The sequence below is a fragment of the Xiphias gladius genome, chromosome 5, assembly GCF_016859285.1.
Source record: "Xiphias gladius isolate SHS-SW01 ecotype Sanya breed wild chromosome 5, ASM1685928v1, whole genome shotgun sequence".
Lineage (NCBI taxonomy): Eukaryota > Metazoa > Chordata > Actinopteri > Istiophoriformes > Xiphiidae > Xiphias > Xiphias gladius.
Window position 1 is genome coordinate 10,187,105 of NC_053404.1, and position 23,351 is coordinate 10,210,455.

Sequence of the window (23,351 nt, forward strand, 5' to 3'; positions counted from 1 at the left end):
GTAAGAGATCCAAGAAGTTTAAGGTAATGTTTCACAAAATAATGGTGAAAAAGTAATGATTTTAGACATTTATTTCTCTTCTCAACTATGAAGCTGCACACTTCAGCTATGTACACACAGGTTAAAGGTTAGCAAATACAGTATAAATATATATATATATACACGTGTGTGTGTGTGTGTGTGTGTGTGTGTGTGTGTGTGTGTGTGTGTGTGTGTGTGTGTGTGTGTGTGTGTGTGTGTGTGTATACATATATATGTATATATACATAAATGTATCGATGTATCAACAAAAAATTAGTCTGAAACTTCAGGCTAATTCCATGATCTAACATTACAAATTTCAAGCTTTAAGGTTGTGTAGTACATACAAAGACCAGTAGATGGCAAGAGTTTATTTATTCATTTTGAGTTAAAGCAAAGGACAGTTTCCAGACATGTCAAATTCTTTAAATATTTTGATAAACAGACACACAGTTTAAGGCCTGACCAGGTAGTCTACTGATTAAGACATAACCCCCCACCCGCACACACACATACACACACACAACCACAACCACCACCACCACTACAACACACGCACCAATGTTTTTCTCAGCAGTATCCGTCTCTACCATGCTGACATGGGAGGCTAATATAATTATTAAAAATAAAATAAAAAGCACATTAGATGTTTCGTTTTCTGTGCAAAGCCGGTTAGAAGCGCTGGATGTAGGCTCGCTCGTGCACTTTTAAATGTACATGTTATGTAAATCATTTTGTATGCATTTATGGAACTGCACCACAACTTTGACAAACAATAGAAAAAAGTTCAGTACAATGAAGTTACAAAATTAAATAAATAAACACTCTTGACCCCTTCACACACAAATAGCCTTTCCCAAGAAGCACATGTAGCAGCTTCTCCTCCCCAAGAAAGTGAGCATGTCCAAACAGTTAAAAGTGGTCAGACTCAGAAATATCTCACTGATATTCTGCTGAACAATGCGTTCTAAGTAATAGAACCGAAACATGTGGTAGCGAATGAAGCAGACCACCATGATGAGGGCAAAGCATAAGCTCTTTAGCTGAGCCCCAAAATCCTGCTGAGAGGTGTATCCTTGACGATGCTTCCTTTATAGAATCCTTAGGACATTGGCTTGGAGGGCTGTCAGCATAGTGGCCACCACTATGATCAGTGTGCTTATGACGTAATTGAACACCTTGGCACCAGATTCTATGCTCTTGCCAAAATTGAAGCAAACTGTGTAATTTGCTATGGTGTTGTTTTCCTCAGTGTTTAAGCCATAGGAAAACTGGATGAGGCAAGGGACCATGACAAGCACCACCATCCACACCACAGCACTGGCAAGGAGTGCATGAATCCTCTGGAAAGAGGCCAGCTGCTCAGCTTTGCGGTAGAATGTCGTCAGGCGTGTGATGAGGACGATCACATAGAAGATAAAAGACATGTACATGTGGATGTGGATCATGCCGCTGACCACTTTACACCACCCGTGGCTGAAGCTCCAGTATTGAGTCACATAATAGTGAATCCTGAAGGGCACAGTGACGAGAAAGATGAAGTGGGCGAAGATGAGGTTGAGTACAGCAATAGAGGTGATGGATGTAGAGCCCAACTTCAAGATGTGCCTCACCAGGCTCAGGCTGATGGTACCACTAACGAGAACCACAGAGTAGATTGTCAGGATGATTGTGCGGTACTCATCATATTCTTTTTTATTTGAGAGTTTGGGTGAGGAGTTTTTGCTCATCGTGGAAGTAATGGCTCTGGATAGCGTTCTCTTGGCTACTCTGGAAGCCTTCTTAAACAGAGAAAGAAAGGAAGGGAGAGAGAAGGGGACTGTCAGATACGAGAGAGAGAAGGGGAGAAATGGACAAAGAAAGTTGAAAAATTAGTGATCTGGAAGGATGAATAGATAAGGAAAGGGTTTATTAAAAACAGGAAATGACAGAGAAACAAAAAATTCACCCTGACACAAAACTGCATTATTTTTCCATACTATAATGTATTTTGCTCATATTTGAACACAATCTAGATCTCTGGAAGACTTCATACTTTTTGTGTGACATGCTGTCATGCATATCTTGGTTACGATTTTACACATCAGTTTAACAAGAAATAGTACTAAAATAAACTGCTACTTAATACATGAAGAACCTAAGTAGGTCTAACTAAAATGAAAAATTACATCATTTCACATTATTGTGAAGTTTAAAAGTAAAGACATTGTTCACAGTTAAATTATTACCAAGAGAGCAATGCTGCAATGAAAAATGCATCATGAATGAATACAAAGTCAAAACTACGGTTTAACAGTAAACATACGTACCTTTTGGTCAAAGAAGAACTGGCTGCGAAGTGTTCTTTTGTGTGAAAATAAGGAATTAAAGGGTGGTGTGTGTGTCCTCTACATTACATCACATTATCTCTACCAAAGCAATCGTTAAGTTTTCACAATGTGTCAATGAGAATGGGAAAAGCTCTCTGTCTGAAAAAGAAAAGAATTCTTTGTGTGTCCGTTTCTGCTTGGATGCGTGGATATGTGTGTGTGTGTGTGTGTGTGTGTGTGTGTGTGTGTGTGTGTGTGTGTGTGTGTGTGTGATCAAGTGCAAATGTATGACTACTTTCTGTGGAAATTAATGTTGTGAAAATTAATGTATTTGTGAGTTTTCAGAAACCACAGTCAAGTTTTGCATATTGTGTGCCCGTGCTCTGCCAGAAACAGGAGGTTATTGCGCACACATGTCGGCACAACCACAGAGCTAGTTGCTTCCTCCTTTTGGTCACTACTCTACATAGGGCTGTTATTTTGTACCCACTATATACACTTAAATACATAGAATTAGAATTTGATGTGGTACTGTACATAGAGTGAATGCCTCATAGTACTGTTGATTAGAGGAAAGGGATGGTTGGGTGAATGAGTGCAGGTACATATAGTACATCTTTAGGTTTATGAGGTTTACCATTACAGATTACGCTTAACATCTATCCCATGATATTACCAGAGGACCACGCAGCATATTGAAAAAACAAATTACTCTCCCATCACAGAATCTGCAATCCAAGAAAGAAAAAACATGCAGATTTGACAGATGCAGATACACTTCAAATACGTACAGCCTCTCTTGCATTTTAGCTTGGAATCCAAACAAGTAGCTTAGTTTTTGACTGTAATAACCATGTTAATTTAACTATTTTGTGTCTCTTGTCACGTGAGTTGTGTGGAGGACATTCAAATAACTTCAGTTATGTGTTCAGTGCAAACCCAAATCTTAATAAGTTTAACATACAGTAATTAGCATTTACTGAAGTTTCCAAAGGTTATTGATTTCTAAAGTATTTAAGTGCTGTGAAATCAATACTATTCTGCAAAAGACATGTTTGTCTTGAGTTCTGTGTTGTTAAAAACAACTCACCAGCTGCAGATAAAAACTTACTTAAATAATACACTTAATATATTGCCTCAAGATCAGTAATCTTGATACATAACAACTGACAGCCAGTAGTCTATACTCTATGATACACTATTTAGTCAACGTGTTCTTAAGGGAGGAAGTGTGGTAGGATGTGGTGATGCTAAGTGTTGTTGACAGATGTGTTAAACTCCTATGAACATCTCAGTGAGTACTAAGTAAGGCATGTAGTGTGACTCAGGCTAGCACTCAAGTGAAGGGGTGACTTTGCAGGCCTTTAAGTCTGAAATGGAGCTGAAAAATTATGGACATAAAAAATACTTTTTGCCATTATCAGAAAACAACTCCCTGCATTTCCAGGGAAGTAGAGGAAAAGTCTGTTTTTTCTTGTACCACTAAGCAAGGGGACACCATTTTTTAAGGTATCAGTAATATTTTGGCAATGCATATGTGAGTTTGGTCTATACATGCAGTCTACTTTGACTGATCTGCTGGGAAACCATTGTCACATATGACAGGAAAAGTTTTTTTGTTTTTTTTTGTTTTTTTTTTTAAATCTAGTCCTGGCCACTTGGAACTGAGGTTCTACAGGGTGCTAAAGGACTTTTTCAAGTGCACCTGAACCGCAGTCATTTAGGGACATTAGGGGATTTCTGTTTAACTTTCCCACTTAAATTTTCTAAGCCCAACCCAGGGCTACGGTTACCTTGATGTACAAACACAGTGCACACCAACTATACTGGTACCTGGTTTACTTCTGTCAATGGCTGCAGTTAGTACAACACACAATGTACAACAAAACTGAGCACACCCCTGTGTGAAGTCAAGGAAATGTTAAATGATTCAAAACTGAGTCATCTTACAATAATTGTATGGAAGTGTAGAATATTTGATCTTATGTTTAATTAAAAACAAACAGGTTTGATAGACTACATTTAAAATGTGGGCCCCAAAGAACAACCTTAATGCAACAAAAGTCAGTTCACCTGTGATCACTGCAACAAGTTTGCTTACACCTGTGACTTCCAGTTAACGCTTATTGCATGAACAAGGTTATTAATTCACCTGTGAATACCCCAGCTTCCTCAACTTTGGCCTGTGTTAGGTGTAATGCAACACGATAAGAAATTGCCTGAACAATAACAAAAGGGATTGTGAGACTTCACAAAGATGGGAGAGGGTATGATAGCATCAGTATCATAGGGTATCATCATAAGCTGAAACACAGTTGCAGCAGAGGGTAGGAGGTAAAGGAAGAGCCATACTATCAATGCACAATTCGCTATTTATGTAACCTTGCATCGAAAAACAGATGGATAAATGCTTCTAACTTGGAACAAGGATTATGTGGAAATTGGTGTTTCAGTGACAGTGCAAAGGACCTTGCATGAAGTCAGCCTCTATGGATGGCTTCCAAGAAGAAAACCATTACTCTCTAAATGGCACAAAATTACAAGATCAGAATTTGCCAAAGAACATAAAAAGAATAATATTGGAAGCGTATTCCTTGGACAAAAATGAAAAAATAAATTTGTTTGGATCAGATGGGGTCCAGCATGTTTGGTGGGGACCTGGCCAGGACTACCACATTGACTGCAAAGTGCCAAACATGAAAAATGGAGTTGGGAGTATGCTGGTATGTGGCTGCATGAGTGTAATCGATGTGGGGGGGGGGGATTTATTGATGGCAATATGAATGCAAGATTCTATACCCATATACCAAATGAAAAAATGAATCGCAATCTCAAGAAGCTTGGTATTTTCAGGAATTTTCAGACATGATCCCAATCACACTGCAGAAACCAGACATGGGTTTTTAAAGAAGGAACAAAATGAAGCCTATAACCTGGCCCAGTGTGCCCCCTGACTTGAATTCAGTAGTACACCTTGGGAGTATATTAAAGCCAAAAGTAGAGCAACAAAACCCCTCCACCAAAGAACAGCTGAATAGAATCATCTTTGAAGAATGGTAGAACATCTCTCCACAGATTTGTGCAAGACTGGAATCATCCATGCCCAGGAGGACCGAATCTGTCATCAAAATAAAGAATAAAACAATGGAATCTCACCAATGAAGGGTGTACAGACTTTTGTTGTAGTTGAATCTTTAATATGGACAGTTAATGATATAAATTAGTCAAACTTTCGTCTTTTTCTAATTAATTTACTTAATTATGCTTGGCTTTGGCTAAAAACAAAAATGTATTAAATGGACAGGATTTGTAAATACTTAACATTTTAGTGAAATTGATCAGGGCTGTACTCAATTTTGTTTTATACTGGGTTCCTCTTTATGCGCATTCTTGTTTCCATTCCACTCTTTCAGTTTTATTGGTGCATACCTAGTCAAAATAAATTCAAATAACATCCTTTTTCTTATAAACAAGGATATGTTTTAGGCAGCTTTACAGGAAATAGTGTTACATACTTAAGAGTTATCAAGTTACCCCCTTATGTGGATCATAAATCAACATCCCTGGCAAAGACATAATTCAGTCAAATATTCAAGTAGCTTTAGTCAGTTCATCAATGATTAATGCAAAAACAATGTGCTTAAAACACAAACTGAGTTAATAAAAGAATACAATGCAAACAGCACTGTCCAAAAGTCTTAGGCCACTCTAGCAAATGTTACATTACAACTATCGATTACTTTAAAATTATGTATTACTTGAAATCACATTGTAACATTGAAGTAGAAACAAACATTAAAACGAGTTGGACAACAACTTTTAAGAAGAAAACAGTATTTTCAACTCAGAATGTATACCTGAAGTAATTCACTGTGGTTGGCTGTCATGTCATTTTCACATGTAGTCATGTGGTAAATTCTTTAAGCAGTTCTGAGAGGAGGATTTAAGCATCTAACATTTTGCACAGTACTATATAGTATGCTGAGTGCTAAAACAATATCCCACATCTTATGTAAACAAACTCTGGTTTAATAAAACAAAAGCTAAATGAAAAGTATCTTAAAAAAATTCAAATAAATACTAAACATTTGGTTTAACCAGCATGTGTGAATATAAATGCACATTCAAGCACATGTTTATTTAGGGGAAGTGCAACTTGGGTCTCCTCCACAGGATAAGTCTCTGTGAGGTGAGTATATGTGTGACCACACTTAGCAACATCAGGAAGATGGTCATTGACATCACTATCACATAGTGGCTAATGCTGCAAGAGACAAAGAAACAATTTTAACATGTTTATGTGTAAGAGTGTGCATCACAAATACCATCAACACTTGCTGAAAAAAAGCACTAGGAAAGAGGAGTGACAGTGTATGTATATGAGCCATGGTAATTAAGACGTAGAAACCACATATTTCCCGGTTAACCTACCTTGTGCCAATGTCCAACCAGCTGCCGTAGTCCTGCACCAGGAAGAAAAAGTGCTGAGGAAAGGAAGAGTGATTAAAGTCAATTATTGTCTGAGGTCTACATCCAGTCTACTTAACAGAAAAAGGTAGGAGAGAAGAATTGTTTGAGAAAGAAAATCACAGAGCATCTTTAATCCAACATTAAAACCGCACCTTTAAAAGTGACAACAAATGCCTTACCAGAGCCATCAAGTCAGAGATGACCAGGACTATGAGAAACAAACTGGAAAAGGAGCGTAAAAGATAAAAGAAAGAGGGAAGGAAAGCATAAGCAAGTAGTGAAACGTATTAAAACAGACGGTAGATTTACACCCTCTTCACACACAATGAACCACAGAAAATAATTTTTTTTAAGTCAATCTAAAAAGCAAATGGCTCTATCAGATAATTGTGTATAGTGTGACAAGTCGAAACACATCCTTCTATCCGTCTGTTTAAAGGCTGCAGCGAGAGGTTACCTTCTTGATGAAAGCTGTGTTGCAACTTGGATGGTCTCAAATGTACACATTACTATTATGAATGGAATGATAATCTGGAAAAACAAAGGACAATTTCAGGAAATTCAAGATTTCATTAATATGTCCAGAGAATTTTAATTAATTGAGATTGATGCTGCTAACATTTCTTCTGTCTATTACAAATCATGATCAGGTAGTGATACACAAACGATGAATGCAAAGAATTTGTGCTAAGCGGGTCATTAAACCGGCCAGCAGGTTGAAAGGTCATGGCTGCAGAATCATTAAAGGCAAAACAAGAGAGGAAGGTTAAAGGTAGAGTAAGCTATTCAAATCTAGCACACTTTTTGTCTATTTCTGCAAATATCTCCTCGTGGTCTGCTGGCTGTCCCTTCAGTGTGTGTGCTGAAAAAAATCCACTGCTCCTTCACAGCCCTGGCTCTGTGACCGGGATATAAACAAAGTGGCTCGGGCTGACAATTCCAGCCAATCAGCACTTGGGGGTGATTGTGCTCGTGCACAGAAGGGGGAAGGGGATAAAAGGGGGCCGCTGGCTGAGAAACAGCCTGAGAGGGGAAGGTCTGAGGAGCAAAAATTGAAAAAGGGCTATGATCAGGCGAGGGGGGGAGGCACGTATTAACATTGGTGAGACTTTCCAATGGTGGAGACTACACGGTTGGACTAGGAAGGAAATTCAGCCCTTAAATTATCCATTGGGACTGGCCCGCACCCTGAATGACAGGCACACAGAGAGGGCTGGTAAAGAGACTGACGTAAAAACTTTAAAATCTTTATGGATTTTTTTAACGGTCCATCGGCCTACCCATGCAATGGCCCTCTTGAAAGGCCACTGGGATTTGTCCCGGTAGTCCTGATGGCTGCTCCAACTATAGTGGAAAGACCCCTGAGAGTTGAAAAGCATGATGACTGATGTGAAGGTTGCCCTTTTTCTGCTGACAGGTGTGTAAAACAAGTTTTGCTATGTTTCACAGAGCTAATAAGTCAGTATTGTTTGTCCCGTTTGCTAATGTTTGTAATCGCTGATCCCAACTTGTTAGTTAACAAGCAAGAAAGTATCAGTGTCACATCTGTGTGTCCAGTAACATTAAATGACTTACCCACGGACATTCGGCTTACTTTATAGTTTCCCGAGATATGGTGATGGTGTGTTGTTAGCGATAGTAGCAGGATATTTGTGAGTATCGCTGTCTGCAGCTAGGGTGCTGGTTGTGGGAAGCTTTGCAGCAGCAACTGTAGCAACAGTTTGCTATCTCGTTGCCCTACATCTTATTTGTCCATAAACATGTGAACGGGTTTATAGCCACAAAGACCTAAAAACACAGGTTTTGCTAGGTTTGCTATTTGGATTGATGCATAATTCAAAATTCGATGATGTAATGTAAACTTCCTTGTTAACCTAGATACGGCCCTCTCTTCTGTTGCTGTAGCCTAAACAACCTAACCTAACCTAAACAACTAACTCTCGCTAGTTTTTACCCCATTGTGTTTTGGATGCTGTGTTTGTGTACATGTTGTTTGTTTGATGACACATTATATTATAAGGTTTTGTTTTAGAGTATCCACTTCCACGCCATTAAGATGCACTGGATTCCACCATTGTGTCGTTGCCTTGGCAATGCGCATCCCTGAATTTAGGCAGGTTGCTTCTGAAATAGTACTAAAGGGAGGGGTAAATTTGTTTTGCTGTGGAGTTCAAATATCATCAGTCTTTCTCCAGAATTGCTTACTCTTCCTTTAAAACATATTTAAGCATGTTTCCTAGATAGATGTATGAATAGATTATGACTATGCGCAGTCTGTAAGACTACTTGTCTTTCTTGGAAACTTATTTCTTGAGCTTAAAGAAGCTCGATGATGGGAAATGTGCACATACAGATACACAGCGTTTAACATAAAAATAAAGTGTTTATAATATGGTACCTTCCACATCATCAGCCCTCCCATGATGAAGGGGTTGAAGACAGTCAGGAAACAATAAACCGATGCTGGGTCAAAACTAGGTTAAAGGAGAGAGAAACAGCGGAAGTGACTATGGACAACTTTACCAGAATTACCAGAATAGTTCTACAATTAAAGAATCCCTAATCATTCAGAGCACCAAAATCTGTCTAGGGGATAGATTTCTTGATGACATTCTAGAGTTTTACAGGACAGACTGATGTACTGTGTGTATTGCAATGTAAACAACCTCACATGAAGTCTAAAAACATGCACTACGCAAGAGACTAGCTGGTCTAAACAGTGAAAATAATTCATAGACAGTATGAGTCATTACTGTATTTTCACAGATCACTTATTTCCTTCCTGTGTTCAAATGATGAATTGCTAATAATTTAAAAGCACCTCACCCATGCCGAACCATGTACAGCCACATAACCCCTCTGCCCCAACACACAACTTCCTGCTACTTACCACACACAAACAGACACATATCTATATACAGTATATAAATACAAAGACTACCTGTTAATGGAAGCTATGTTCCCTGTGCCGAAGAAAGCTGTTATTATAAAAAATACCTGAAGGAAATCTATGGTCAAGGAAAGCATTTAAGCAATGTTAAAATAATCAGTTCATTATTTGTAATTACCAACTTCAAAATTTAATAATTTTATCTTACATTTATAAAAAGATCATCTAATTGGATATAGTTTGGCATGAAAAATTTCCAAATAAGCTAGTGCCAGTAATGTCACTGTTGCAAATACTTTAACATGGATACAAAAAAATAAGATCTTCTGATGTCATCCAACTTCAGTTGTCGAATCTTGGCAATGTCAATGTTTGCAGAGAAATCAATAGTGGAGAGCTGAAAGAAAAAACACATAAAAGCATGGCCACACACGTGAATATGCCCATTCACTCACATGCATAGACACACCCAAACAAATAATAATGATCTAACCTTATGCACATTGTGTCGAGCTTTATGTAAACCTAATTCACACATTACAGTATGTTATCATGAGCAAGGATTTCCTTGTTTGTTTGATTAAAACATTTGGACTGGATAGTAAATTAATTTGATCACCGCTATGCTTAACACCAGAAATAAAGGTTCCAGAAATATATATTTATATTAAATAGTTAGATATATGTGACAATATTTCTATAAAAATGATACAGACCATTACAGTACATGTCTGAAGGAAATGTTGTTGCTGTTGTGTACAGCTGATAACACTGAACTTGAGTCACTTGGTTGTTGTAGCAGTTTTACATTAAAAAAAATTAATAAAACTGCTAAACTCTGCTTGGAGAATCCACTGTGTGTATAAAATAGCAATAGGTGTGATTAAAGTATGATACAAGCCTACAATGACCAGACACTCTGACTATTAACATTTGCATCTCATTTTGTCATGTAGTTTATGCTGCTCTACCAAATCTTCCAAGTTTGGAATCATACACAAAATGGTTCTACCTCTTGCCTGCCAGAGACATCCTGAGCAAGCATAGCTTCCTGTTCAATGTTGATCCACACAAACATCAACCAAGATAACACAGGGAGAAACAAGGCCTCTGACCTAGGAGGGAGAGAGGTACAAGAGACATGATTTGAAGTGTTGGTGCAGCTGCACGATGTGTTTGTGTAATATCATCTCTTACCCAGTGCTAAGCAGAAGGTATGTGGCTGTGAGAGAGAGGAATATACTGAGGAGACGATGGAAAAGACGTGTAGAGCTCAACAATGGAACCAGCATAGAAGATCCTGAGAAAAGATTAGAGAAAGGAAATTTGTGCTGGGACTTAAAGTTGTAAGGGCATATATTGCATACAGAATTTGGCATTTTAACTGACTAAAATCATTTGATTAAATATCTTAAATATCTGATCAATATTTTAAAACTGAACATAAATAATACATACATATGACAAAATGTGATTATATTTGATATAATCTCCCCAGGAAATTCTAAGGTGTTGAATTTGGATAAATCTCATGTACCTTGTGCTTACTCACACCCACCTACCGAATGTGGTCCAGCTGATGATCTGATTAAGTAGTGGCAGGCCCTGTTTTTGCTGCAGACTGGAGTGTGTGAGGGATGGCACGTATGTACACACTGCCACATGGAGCATCTGTTGAGTTTGACAGGTAATCATTTATTTTTAGAAAATTCAGTAACACAATCGCACAGCATCACATGTACTGTAGTTACCTGGGCAACAAACTGCTGTCTTTCACTAAAGCGCAGTGGTGTTTTCTGTCGTGATGACCAGAGGTAACAGACTGCAGTTAGGAGTGTAAGTAGACCTGCACAGGTGCTGAGCAAACAAACAAAATATGTTACATTGTTATTATGGACATGTTCATGGCACACAGCTTAATTTTGTGCATATACTGTATGTTGAAAGATACTGATGTTAATTAGCAATTTATCTGAATGTGAGACTATGTCTCTGACTCCCCCAGTAATCAAATTTCTCATTGTTTTTTGGAGAATACAGTATCATGAGGGTTTTTGACCAAATATTTAAAAGGGAACTAGAGTGATTTTACATATTATATGAGAGGCCCTGTTTAGCTTCTGTGGCTCTGGATTAAGCTTTGTTAGGTCTGAGAAAATACCCCTGGTGTTGTCTCAGATTGGGCTTGAAGGCAACAATTTTTTTACAGAAAACCTGTGTTTTCAAACTGTAGCTGTGGAGTTTAAAATTTATAGTGATGATTTGGTAACATCCTATTATCATTTTCCAAAATGTATTATGGTTCAAAGCAAATTCTAATTTAAAGCAGACAAAATAAGTTATTGGTGATTTAACAAACTAAACTAAACTATATGTGATTTAGCATACATTTGCCATATTTTGATATATGTATATTGATATGGGAAAAATATTTGGATTAATATTGTGATATTGATTCCAACAATATTGCCCATCCCTATCTGAATTCAAGTAAACAAATTTCATCACAATTTAATATTACCTAAGTATAGACAAATAAAATATTTCCTTGTAAATGACTGACCTGAATTTGGCTTTCGAAGTTTTGTAAACTAAATTTAAGCAAACAGAGGAAGCACTTACACCAGATGCATGTTAGGCTCTCTACCAACAACAGGCATCAGGGGGAAAGAAGCCAAAAACAGACAGCCCAGAAACCAGCTCAATGAACGGAACTACACGGGGACAGAGACGATAAGTTAACATAGGTAGAGGCTGTATGTCAATTCATAATTTAACAAACCAGGTATTAATCTGAGAGTAGACTGATGATAAATAAGTGCAAATGAGGTCAAAACATGAGCAATTCCACAGCAAACCACTTTATTTCATTAATTTTTGTGAACTGCTTAACAATTTAATTATTTTATTTATATTATTGTGGTGATCAACCTTTTTGTGGCTTGCTTGTGTGGTCTTAAGAAAATTTAAAGACAAATGGAAGTATTGATTTTTCAAAGAAAAGAATGAAAAGGACTGGGGCAAAGGACTCTCTGTAGCATAGAATAAGTAATGTGTCAAATCATATAATGACCTTTGGTAATGTAAAATTAAGAAGACTTAGAATTAATCATTAATCAAGTGAAAAAAAAAAAATCAGGATGCTGTGTATATTAAAACCCTAAAAGGCAATACAGAAATAAAAGGCAATACAGAAAAAAAAAAAAAAAGTCTATTCAATCTATTTGATTATTATTTTTTTATTTCATTTTCTATTAATTAAAGTTATTACACATCTGTGTCAGGTAGACTCAAATTTATTCTGTTTCCTTTTTAATATTTGATAAAGGTGATTGATTAAAAGATCATTCGTCCATGAGGTAGCTAAAATCCTTCAGTCAAGACTTATGTGATTAGGAAATTTTGCTACTGTAATTTTCCATCACGTTTCAGGTATGGAAAATCAAAATGACTTTTACCATGACTTGGTGTATGTGTAGTTCTCAAGTTTTTATTTATTTTAAATATTCTCAAATGTGCGTATTACTCACTCTTCAACTGTAGGAGCCATGATCTGTGACATAGTTACCTTGGCCTTGCCAAAAAGTCCTGAAAGGAAGGGCCAGAGAGAGAGGACAGCCAGGCCCACAGTGAGCATGGCCCGAAAGAAAAAACTCACCACCTGGGGGCAACAGAGATGAACTGTCATCCACAGCACAGCATAACCTCACACTATACATGATGACCCATATACACTGTGAATAATTTGTTATGTGTTTTGTATTTGGAGGTCAGCTAAAGGCTTATAAGTAATGCTGTATAGCAGAAATATGCCTCTAAATGTACATTAAAGACACCTACCAGTAGCTCGATTCCAAATGCCACCAGCACAAAATAGCCAAAACATTTCCACAGTGGAAGAGAGTGAGCGGACTGAATCAAATCTGTTAGAGTTCCAGACCTACAATAGATCATTAATATGGTTATTTTTCCTGTGATAAAATGGAGAAAAAATAGAAAACTGCAAAGACCATCCTTTTATCCATTCACAGAGGACAAACATGAATGGATACAACACCTATTCAAAGGACGTAATTAACACCTCACTACAGCTGCGCCATACATGTCTGAACAAGTGTGTGTGTGGTAAATTAGAGCCTCCAAAAAGTGCTATATTCATTACTTGTTTTGATATCTGCTGTCATCCTGTGTCTAAGTGTAGTGTTTGCACCGTCACTCTCCGAGAACAGCATACAGACACTATACATATGTATATTTAGATTGTAATGTACATATGTGTGCAGCTGTGATATATATATATATATATATATAACTCACTCTTTCAGGACAGAGTACCAAACAGGAACAGGTAGCAGGCAGTAAATATAGTAGGTAACAGGGCTCCTTTGGATAAGCAGGAACACAGTGATCACCACTGTTACAAACATACACAGCCTTGCCAGGGTATGTCTGGGAATCTGCAAATGCACGCAAACAGGAACATTACCAAAAATGTAACTTAACATGACATAAATTTTCATAAGCTTGTTTTGGTGGAAGTAATTCCAAAAGACAAATAAAAGATGGATCATAGTGTATGTCCTGACCTGTTTGAGGATACTGGGATGTCTGTTGAGGCTAGCATGAGTCTTCAGTATGATTAAGACAACATATGAGGTCCAGCCTACAAATCCAAGAACCACACTGCAACCCAGGAAAAACCTGTCATAGGTGTGGTAGTAAACCAGGCCCTCGAGGGAATGGGATATGAGAGACTGGCACAGAGAGATCTGATAAGAGACAGCCGAGGGTAAATGACAGGGAGTGCTTTCGCAAAAGTATGAAGAAAGTGGAAAGAAGATTATTCTACAAGTAACGTAAATTAGTAAAAAAAGAAACTTGGGAGGAAAGTGATCATTCAAACCCCAAGAAGTTAGACATACATATAGGTTTGTTAATGTAGAAAGCAGCATCTCCCACAGTTAGCTAGTTCCCTTCGCGACAGGCATAACAATGCATAACTTCTTACTGCAACATCAGCTGAGTATTATACTCTAGTTTGCTGCAGCATTGGTGACTACATAATTCACAAACAAAGCTTCAGTGTGAAATATTTGTACATGTAATCAGCAAGTTTAAACACCAGCCTAATGCACCCAAAATAAATCTAAAACTCAACTTTAATTCCCTTCTACAGCTTTTAATTTACCTACAGTATAAGCTGCCGACTGTCTTTTTCCTGATACTCACAGCATCCTCATACTTCTCCAGTTGAATCAGTATCCTGGCCTTTTGGATGAATTCTGCTTGTTTTGACTCAGTCAGTAGTCTGAAAAAAGAAAGAGACAAAGGAATAAAGATGGAGTGTGTGAAATTGCATTTAAATGTGGTCTTAAATATTATGATTACATAAATTGTGCTTCACTTGCCTTCATGCACCAGGATAATATAAACAATGCATTGCCCTGCTTAATATTTGCATAGGTCACTTACTGGTATGGGGTGAAGAGAATAGACAAGGTTGTCTCTTTTTTCTGGGTCATTTTCATCTACAAAAGAAATAACCATAGATTCAAATATCTGAATTACTGTATTACCCTCCATGTGCATCAACACAATTTCTAACTTAAAATGACCTGGCGTATAAAGCTAAGAAATTACCAACAGTTACTGATCAACATGTCAGTGATAGCAGATATGCATGCTGTCATACCTTGAACTGCTCTAGTATTTGAATAGCATTAGTGTACATGCTCTCTGCCTTGAACAGGTCACTGTTGTTAAGGTAGGGAAGAGGTAACACACCCTGAAGAGACAAATACACATAAAGATGAACATAGTCATAAAAAACTATAAAGTAATATTTATCAAAAACATTGTTTGATGAATAAATGTGACCTCATAATTCGTATTAAATCACTGATTTTCACAGCCACCGGAATGTACTTGCAAAACCCATTTTTGACAACTTTGGTAATACAATGAATGGTTACATACAACTTTAAAAATTAAATGAATAAACAGATTATTTCTTTTGATTAGATTATCTCAGAACTTACAACTGAGTTGACGGGAATGGGCACACCAATGAGAGAAGCCATGAGGGGAGCAATGTCAGCCTGCAGAAAACAACAATAGATACATTTTCACTTTACTACCTGATGTTCTGTTATATCACTGCTTTCATACACTGTAAATTCAGTGTCACTGATTAATGATTGCTACTGTTGCGCCAGGCCATGGGTCTTACCTGACTGACATCAACCCTACGGAGGTTCTCCAGTTTCCAATCTGAGAGAAACAGGAGGCATTAAAATCAGGAAAGAATGTAGACCCAATAAAGCATCGATTATAAAATTTCAACGGAGAACGTTCTTGTCTTTCATTAAAACAAAATAAAATACAAAATTTCCCTCTGCTTTATATATTGCACAAAAATAATAGCTATTACTGGGTGAAGGAGAACCTGGGTCCTAAAGAGAAGCTAAAAAACCTTGCCTGAGAGACATTTAAGTAAGCAACTATATGAATAGTGCATGAGTTTAGCACCTTGTAGGTATCCATCATTGTACGGCTGGGGCTCAGTGACTCTCTTGGCACTATGTACTCCAGCTCCCCACACCACTAAAGGGGTCAGTGTCTCAGAGGGATGGCCTGCCCCGTGGGAACCTGGAGACACATGCAAGAAAACAAAAACAAATGGAGAAATCCACACACTTCAATATAGGCTATAGGACTCCAATGAATTCTCATGCTGATTGATAGATCGTTTTAATTTTTCAACTTGTAGACAGTAAAATACACACATACACAAACAAGAGTCTTACCCCAGTTTGTCATGCCATGATCAGAAGTAAATACATAGGCCGTTCTGTCATCATAACCAAAGAAATCTTCTACTATAGACACCAGCTCAGCTACACCTGTGTCTACTAGACCAATATTGTCTAGGTACTCCCTAAAGGCAAACACACAATACACAAAAGACAAATATAAGATAAAGATACCACTACTTAATTGAATGTTGCTTTGAAAGAATATGTTAATTACATTTTATGTTATGTAGAGCTAAATCAAATTTAATATACTAAATGGCAACAAGAAATCTTAAAAACATGTCTCTTACTGTGACATTGGTCTGTGAGCATGTCCATTTGTGTCGATGCCCAGCAGATGAAGGAAGAAGACATTCTTATCCTCGAGCAAGCTGGCCCTCAGACTTGATTTAGACTTTGCTGACTGAAAGAATGACTGTTAAGGAAAGAAAAATAAATATAGTTGGATTTATTCAAGAAATAAATAATCAAATCCTCACTTATAGTACCAAAGGAGTCAGGTGCTACTGTACATTAACGCATATTTTGTAGAAAAGCTTATAGCAGCTGTATTATAATCGACTCCAAGGGGCTTCACATTTTCTGAAGTATTTGCAACATGAAAATGCATTATTTGACCACAAATAACATTAACATAACATTGGAAAAAAGGCAACCTGCCAACATTGGTGCATTAAGTGACAATGAAGATGAAAGTGGAAAATGAACTTTACACAAGCAAATACTGGCTTAGTAAAAACTACTAACTCATATTTTCAGTGGCAGTTTAAAGAAGGAAGACTATTTAAAGATCTGTTCATCTAACTGTAAATGGAGGAATCTCTGTCTGTCTTTCTGTCTGTCCTTTGATTTTCTCAACAACCGCTCTTCCAATCGACTTCAAAGACCTGAGGTAATGCAGTGTCAATTGTTAAATTTTTTGGATGAGCAGTTTTCGAGAAAAATAAAAGGACAGTCTGTTAGGGCTGGGAGGACTCATCCATGTAGCTGACGTCATTGATTAGGACAACGGCATGTCACAAAGATGGCTGCACCCGGTCAAAGCATTGATTCCCTGGAAAACAAGCTGCAGCTACAAAACCTTGCACAGGATCAACTAAAATGTGGGAGTAGTTTGGACAGATACCCATGCTCTGCAAATTTGAAATGGCTTATCATAGCAGTACAACTCCTATGCAACGTCAATTAAAGGGAAAGATCATGGATCGCTTTCTTAATACTTAATACAAAGCAACATCAAGACAGCACCATTTTGTGTACTTTTATCCCCTCCCAAGCATGATATATTAGGATTATTAATAGGTGTAACAAGTAATTTTTTTTACCGCTGCTGTTATTGGTCATGTGATGTTACACCATGCGTCATCTAACATTGTTATTTGGCTGTTGTATATTTTCTGTTTCCTTTAATGGCCATGTACGAGTGAGAAAATGGCTTAAACTGATGTTACAGACTGCTGTTACAGTCTGTGAATCTACTGAGAGATGTTCCTAATATTTTGTCAACCTTAATTCATATAAATGGGATGGACAAAATATTAGGATCAACCTATTATTACCAAATATTATTATTAATATCATAACATAGTAGTGACATGGAAATTAGATAATGATTACATGACTGAATAAATATTGAACTATTAATGAGACAACAAGCACATTTTGAATGGGCACTGCACTAGTTTGTGTTAAATAAGGACACTGAACAAAGGATGTCGGGTGAAGTTGATTTCAGTTCACAGTCTATTGTGCTTACTGCTTATGTATCTCAGATTGCTTCTTAAAAAAAAAAAGACTAAAAGTGTTTAATCCAGTACCAATGCAAGCCTAAGGAAAATTATTTCTGAACAAAAATGTGCAAAAAAAATATTACTTAATAAATTGATTTTAATTATCACAGTGTTATTCAGCATTATCCTTAGTATTTCTACTACTATACCTTGACTTCAGTGAACACCCAGCTGTCCAGCCTGGAGGCATCAGTGGAGCCAAAGTCCTCCTCCTCTGCTAGGTATGTGTAGGTGTACACATGGTTTCCACTGGCACCTGGAACACAGACGTGAGATGATGAGGTTTATCAGAAGGATTTTTTTTTAGAGTTGTTCTAAAATATCAAAATATCTAAGCAGTAATGTTAAATTAAAAAAATGTCATGATAAAACTTTTTTATAATCTCGTTACTTTCTGTACGTACATACACGTGTCACTATGTTTGATTTTTGATTTTGATACAAACTTAATCTGTGACCTTTTGTTTATATTGATTAGGCTTTGTGTGTGTTTGTGTTGTTTGTGTGAGTGTGTGTGCTTGTTTACCTTTGGCAAACATAGGCAGAATATCAGGGCTGCCCCAGCACCAGGTGTGTGTGCTCTCATTAAACACTGAGTCAAACTCTACAGGATTTTCCTTCCAGCCTGAAAACATACACACACAAAAAGGTCAATGCACTTGCAGTCACAAACAGACACAACAGTAGCCACCCATACAGACACATACTCAAGAAAACAATAGAAGAGCAGAAAACTGCCACTTATTAATCTTTCAAATTGATTTTTCTGTATTGGACCCATCAACACACACAAATGCACACCTACCTTTAGAAACAGCACTAACATCCTCATAGAAGCCAGCAATGAGAGCAACATGACCAGGCCGAGACTCTGTGGGCACACGTGTGTGTGACACACCCCAGGTGCCCCTCTCCTCCATCACACTCCTGATATTGGGAAACACACACAGACATGCATACACAAACAACAGTTACTCAAGAGTTATGAACAAATTATAAGACCTAGTATGACAGCAACACAGACACAGACACAGACACAGACACACACACACACACACACACACACACACACACACACACACACACACACACACACACACACACACACACGCACACACACAAACACAAAAACTCACTAAAAATATATATGTACAGATTCCAGCACTGGACTAATTAATACACACACCAAAACATCACAAGCTTCTTTGTATTAGTTTCCCAACCTCAGGTATGGGGCCCTGGATGAGCCATTGGGTAGTGGGGTAAAGAGACTGTCTGCCCTGAGGCCATCAGCCACCACTAACACCAGTCTGGAGGCAGGGGGTCTCAGTGATGTAGCCTGGGGTGTCATGCCATGGACCAGTGGAGAGGTGAAGTAGATGTCAAAGATAGAAAGGAAGAAGACCACGTGGACTGTCAGTCCAACCAGGAAGAAGGTGATCATCCTCATTTTGAGTGTCAACACCACGCTGGGCCTGCAGAACAACTGGGCTTTGGTTTGTTGAACGATAGGAAGATTTCATGTATCTGGAGGTGAAACAAGGTGAGAACAAGAAGAGATAAATGAAAACAGAATAAAAGTGCTTGAGGCAAATATGGACACACATAAAGTTATACAGTTTTACTATGCATTTAGGATTCAGAGTTTAGTTCAAAGTGAGAAGGAGGTATTAGAAAGGTTCAGCATAATATAGGCAGGGTAAGCCAAAGTATGTGCCATGTAAAGACTGCTTAAAGACCGAAATAATCCCTCTGTGACCATATGCCATTAGCCAATGTACAAAAATAATTACTTTAATAGTTATTTCGGTACATTTCAATGGTACCAATTGCGCCAGCAGACTGAAAGTCATTACATCTGTTTACACTAGAGTGACTCAGAAAAAAGTTGCATCTTCAGGCCATGAAAAAAAGTCCTACCTGTTTGTGATGTCAGCGAAATCTGACCATAAAACAGGGGGAGACTGTGTCGTTGATGAATGAATGGAAGAGCAGAACTATCTACTACCATTTCACCAATTCACCTGTTAGGTACATTCATTCTTCAATTTTATCTTCGTAAATGACCAATTATATATACAGAGAACCCGACAGATTAAGGCTTTGTTGTACGAAACAAGATCCACGTAATCTTTAAGTGCCTGCTTTATAAACCAACTGTCCGTCTTTTAAGAAGATTAGTTCAAGAAATTCAGGCACCATGAGCATTCACTTCCTTGTTGTGACTTTGACGTCTGATGTAGACGTGTGTACTGAAGCTGAATTGTGGGTACTGTAGTTAAATATTTGTTCCCAGCGAGCTTTCTTTTAAAATTAACCTCTCTCAAAATGTTTTCGTTTTTATTTATATTATGTTATTATGTGCGTCATGGTGCAGTTTCACTGGAAATTCTTATTTTCACAGCCTGTGGTTCTCTGACAACACATTAGCTAGCATAGGCTATCTGTTGTCAAATGTGCCCTGCCTAGTTTTCCTTTCTGTATCCAGTATCCAATAATTTTCTAGTATCCCAAGAATGAGGCGGGCTTTTGGTATGATGTCCGCAAAATTCGACCAATTATAGCTTCACATTCTTTTCCCTTGTCAAAGCTACCTACCGAACCTTAGCTAATAGCCATTCAGGAAAAAGCGGTCCTGATTAGCCTAGCTGTTTTAGATCGCTGAAATCTTTATAGTACAAAAATGGCGTCGGTCAATCCGTTTAATCTCAGCGATTCCGAGGAAGAGGCTGAACGGCGCCCTCATGAAACAGTTGACACAGAGAGAAGCCCGAGGGACGGGCCGCCGTCAGGCAATCCTTTTCCACCGCCTGCAGACCCTGAACCTCCGATGCTCCTGTTGTGTAGCAACCGGACGAGCCCCAGCGGTGAGGGTAACTCGTTCTCGGCCGCGGCCACCTCCGCTATGGCATGCAGCGCCGAAACACGGGTATCAGTGGATGTCATTGCTGCTCAGCTATTACGGGATCAATACATTCTCACGGCCTTGGAGTTTCACACCGAACTGTTGGAAGCAGGCAGAGAGCTCCCGAGGCTGAGGGATTATTTTTCCAACCCTGGCAACTTCGAGCGACAGAGCGGCACTCCGCCTGCCAAAGACCAGGTCCTCGGACCTGGAGGACCACTGAGTAAGTAGCGGCTCCCAGGGCTAGTCAGGAAAACGTTAGCTGTCAGCTAGCTCTGTCTTTAATGCTGCAATATACTAAGTGAACCCATCAGCTAGCTAACATTTGCTTTAAACATTGGATTTTGAAACCAATCTTTCACGAGATACCCGCTTGCTGCACCTGCCCTCCCGGTCTAGGCCCGAGAGCCAACAAGCGGGTTTTGTGGGTAAGCTGTGTTGGCAGACATAGAGACCTGAACATCTTAGAATCTATACTACAGTAGCTATACTACAGTATTTTGTTGCTGGCAAAAGATGAATTGTGAAGATGGATGCGTGATATTATGACAGGCCTTTAGTGATCATTCTAGTGTAATTTAGACCTGTTGGAAAATACGTGTTCTCCTTTTCTTTAGGCCACATGGTGGTCAGAGGTCAGGATCAGCCACAGGAAAGGACAGAGAGAGGCAAGACAAAAAGCTAAGGCTTGTACAACGGGCCTTATCAGTATTTAATTGTGATCAAGCCAATAACGAAATTTTGAGTTTGAAGAGAAGGCTACAGTTAGTAGGCTGGTAGAAATTTAGTGTTTTGCTAAAGAGAACACAGCGGGGCATTATCCATCTTGACTTGGGTTTGAACCAGCATCATCAGGGTTAGGAGGACAGTGCCTTGTTAGTAGTTTTGTAGCTTTATACCAAGTGTACCTAACAGGCAAGGGAGATGAAACATTATTTTGGTTTGCTGGTGGTTTGGTTTACAAGGGTGTATAACTGTAGCACCCCCATCCACTTACAGGACTGCCTATATGGATTTACCTGCAGCATTATACGGTAGCTGAAAAGTGTCCCCCTAAACAAACCTGCCATGCAAAATTTAACCATGGTGATATCCGAAGCCTCAAATAAATAAAGCCTGCTATAGAGCAGCAGGAGTAGTAGTACCATAAACTTCAGCTCAACTGTGACAAAGCACGGGATCTTGGCACTGAAGGTAATGTGAGTGGCAAAACCTTTTCTTCTGGCCCCATTTTACTGAGGTGAGTGGAGCAAATCTATTCACATTTAACATACACCTGTACTATAAGTCACTATAAAGCTCCCTATGGTCTGAAAGCAGCAAATTGGCTACATTCAAAGAGAGCTAAAAATAAAAAAATAAATACACCATGAAGATATTTTGACTTTCCATGGAGGATGGAGCTTCCAAAAGCGTTGTATAAATAATAGGGGATTGTATGCATATTAAAAGTGATAATGTGCCACGATTGCACACTTTTGAAATAGAAACAATAATTAATTTTATGGAAATGACTCAGCTTGATATTCTCCACTGTAGCGATTGGACCTGGCTTCTCAAAGTTATATATCTTAGATCCAGGAGAGAACGTATAGGAAGGATGTCATTGACCCAAAATAGGTGGATGGTGACACATCCACCCCTGTCTTTTAAACAGTTTGAGAAACAGCAGGAAGTGCTATAGACTGTGAATTGAATTGACTTCAAGCTACAGCCCTTGTTCAGTGCCCTTATTTAACACCAATGAACAGATCTTTACAGTCTTCCTCCTTTAACCTGCCACTGAAAAACAAGGTATTTGGTTTTTCAAATTAAGAAAATAATTATTGTTTTCAGCAGTATTGATTGTGGTATGTGCTGTTAGAATCAAGACAGAGTGAATTGGAAATGTTTTCTGGCACAGTTTTTAGTAGATGTGCAGGGATATTTTGGTCGTTCATTTGAGGCTTTCTTCCTTACCAGTTCCAGGATTCAAATCACTGTTTTAGTTTATGAATGGCTCAGGGTATTTACACTATGTCATGGCAGTGGCACTGCAGTTGTAATAATGAATATTATAATTATTGTTATTTGTTGCAGGCTGAGCAACAAGTCTAGATGATTAATTTTCATTTTATAAACATTTGACAGTTTACCAGCTAAGAGAACCAC

At 38.2% G+C, this 23,351-nt stretch overlaps 3 protein-coding genes across 10 annotated transcripts in view; 1 reads left to right on the forward strand and 2 right to left on the reverse strand.

Moving 5' to 3' along the window:
* Positions 1 to 315: 315 nt before the first annotated feature.
* On the reverse strand, positions 316 to 1,775 carry LOC120789522 (probable G-protein coupled receptor 141). Its single transcript, XM_040126237.1, is given in 1 exon segment — positions 316 to 1,775. A coding segment is annotated over 1 exon segment (894 nt). The 5' UTR covers positions 1,752 to 1,775; the 3' UTR covers positions 316 to 857.
* Positions 1,776 to 5,347: 3,572 nt separating this feature from the next.
* pign (phosphatidylinositol glycan anchor biosynthesis, class N) lies at positions 5,348 to 20,940 on the reverse strand. Of its 3 annotated transcripts, none has more exons than XM_040126599.1 (29): positions 20,216 to 20,940; positions 19,519 to 19,822; positions 19,101 to 19,222; positions 18,822 to 18,920; positions 18,445 to 18,551; positions 16,796 to 16,920; positions 16,497 to 16,627; positions 16,219 to 16,338; positions 15,920 to 15,960; positions 15,729 to 15,788; positions 15,383 to 15,475; positions 15,163 to 15,218; positions 14,920 to 14,998; positions 14,277 to 14,459; positions 14,008 to 14,147; positions 13,531 to 13,630; positions 13,259 to 13,351; positions 12,313 to 12,404; positions 11,442 to 11,547; positions 11,253 to 11,361; positions 10,888 to 10,990; positions 10,703 to 10,805; positions 10,001 to 10,087; positions 9,742 to 9,797; positions 9,199 to 9,274; positions 7,258 to 7,331; positions 6,980 to 7,022; positions 6,762 to 6,814; positions 5,348 to 6,594 (listed from the first exon to the last, which is right to left on the reverse strand). In XM_040126599.1, exons 2-29 carry the CDS (start codon positions 19,743 to 19,745, stop codon positions 6,471 to 6,473), a joined length of 2,802 nt encoding a protein of 933 aa, XP_039982533.1. In that variant the 5' UTR covers positions 19,746 to 19,822; positions 20,216 to 20,940; the 3' UTR covers positions 5,348 to 6,470. The 3 variants fall into 3 exon arrangements, with proteins under 3 accessions (XP_039982533.1, XP_039982532.1, XP_039982534.1); XM_040126598.1 differs by having other exon boundaries at positions 6,953 to 7,022; XM_040126600.1 differs by lacking the exons at positions 5,348 to 6,594; positions 6,762 to 6,814; positions 6,980 to 7,022; positions 7,258 to 7,331 and adding an exon at positions 7,341 to 8,144.
* Positions 19,731 to 23,351, forward strand: part of relch (RAB11 binding and LisH domain, coiled-coil and HEAT repeat containing) — a 37,268-nt gene continuing 33,647 nt past the window's right edge. For 2 of the 6 annotated variants that reach the window (XM_040126590.1, XM_040126592.1), the window contains exon 1: positions 20,716 to 21,423. In XM_040126590.1, coding sequence (XP_039982524.1) covers positions 20,979 to 21,423 — 445 coding nt within the window. In that variant the 5' untranslated portion in view covers positions 20,716 to 20,978. Of the gene's footprint in view, positions 19,839 to 20,712; positions 21,424 to 23,351 lie in introns of those variants that run through there. The other 4 variants (XM_040126593.1, XM_040126596.1, XM_040126595.1 and 1 more) reach the window with 4 other exon arrangements.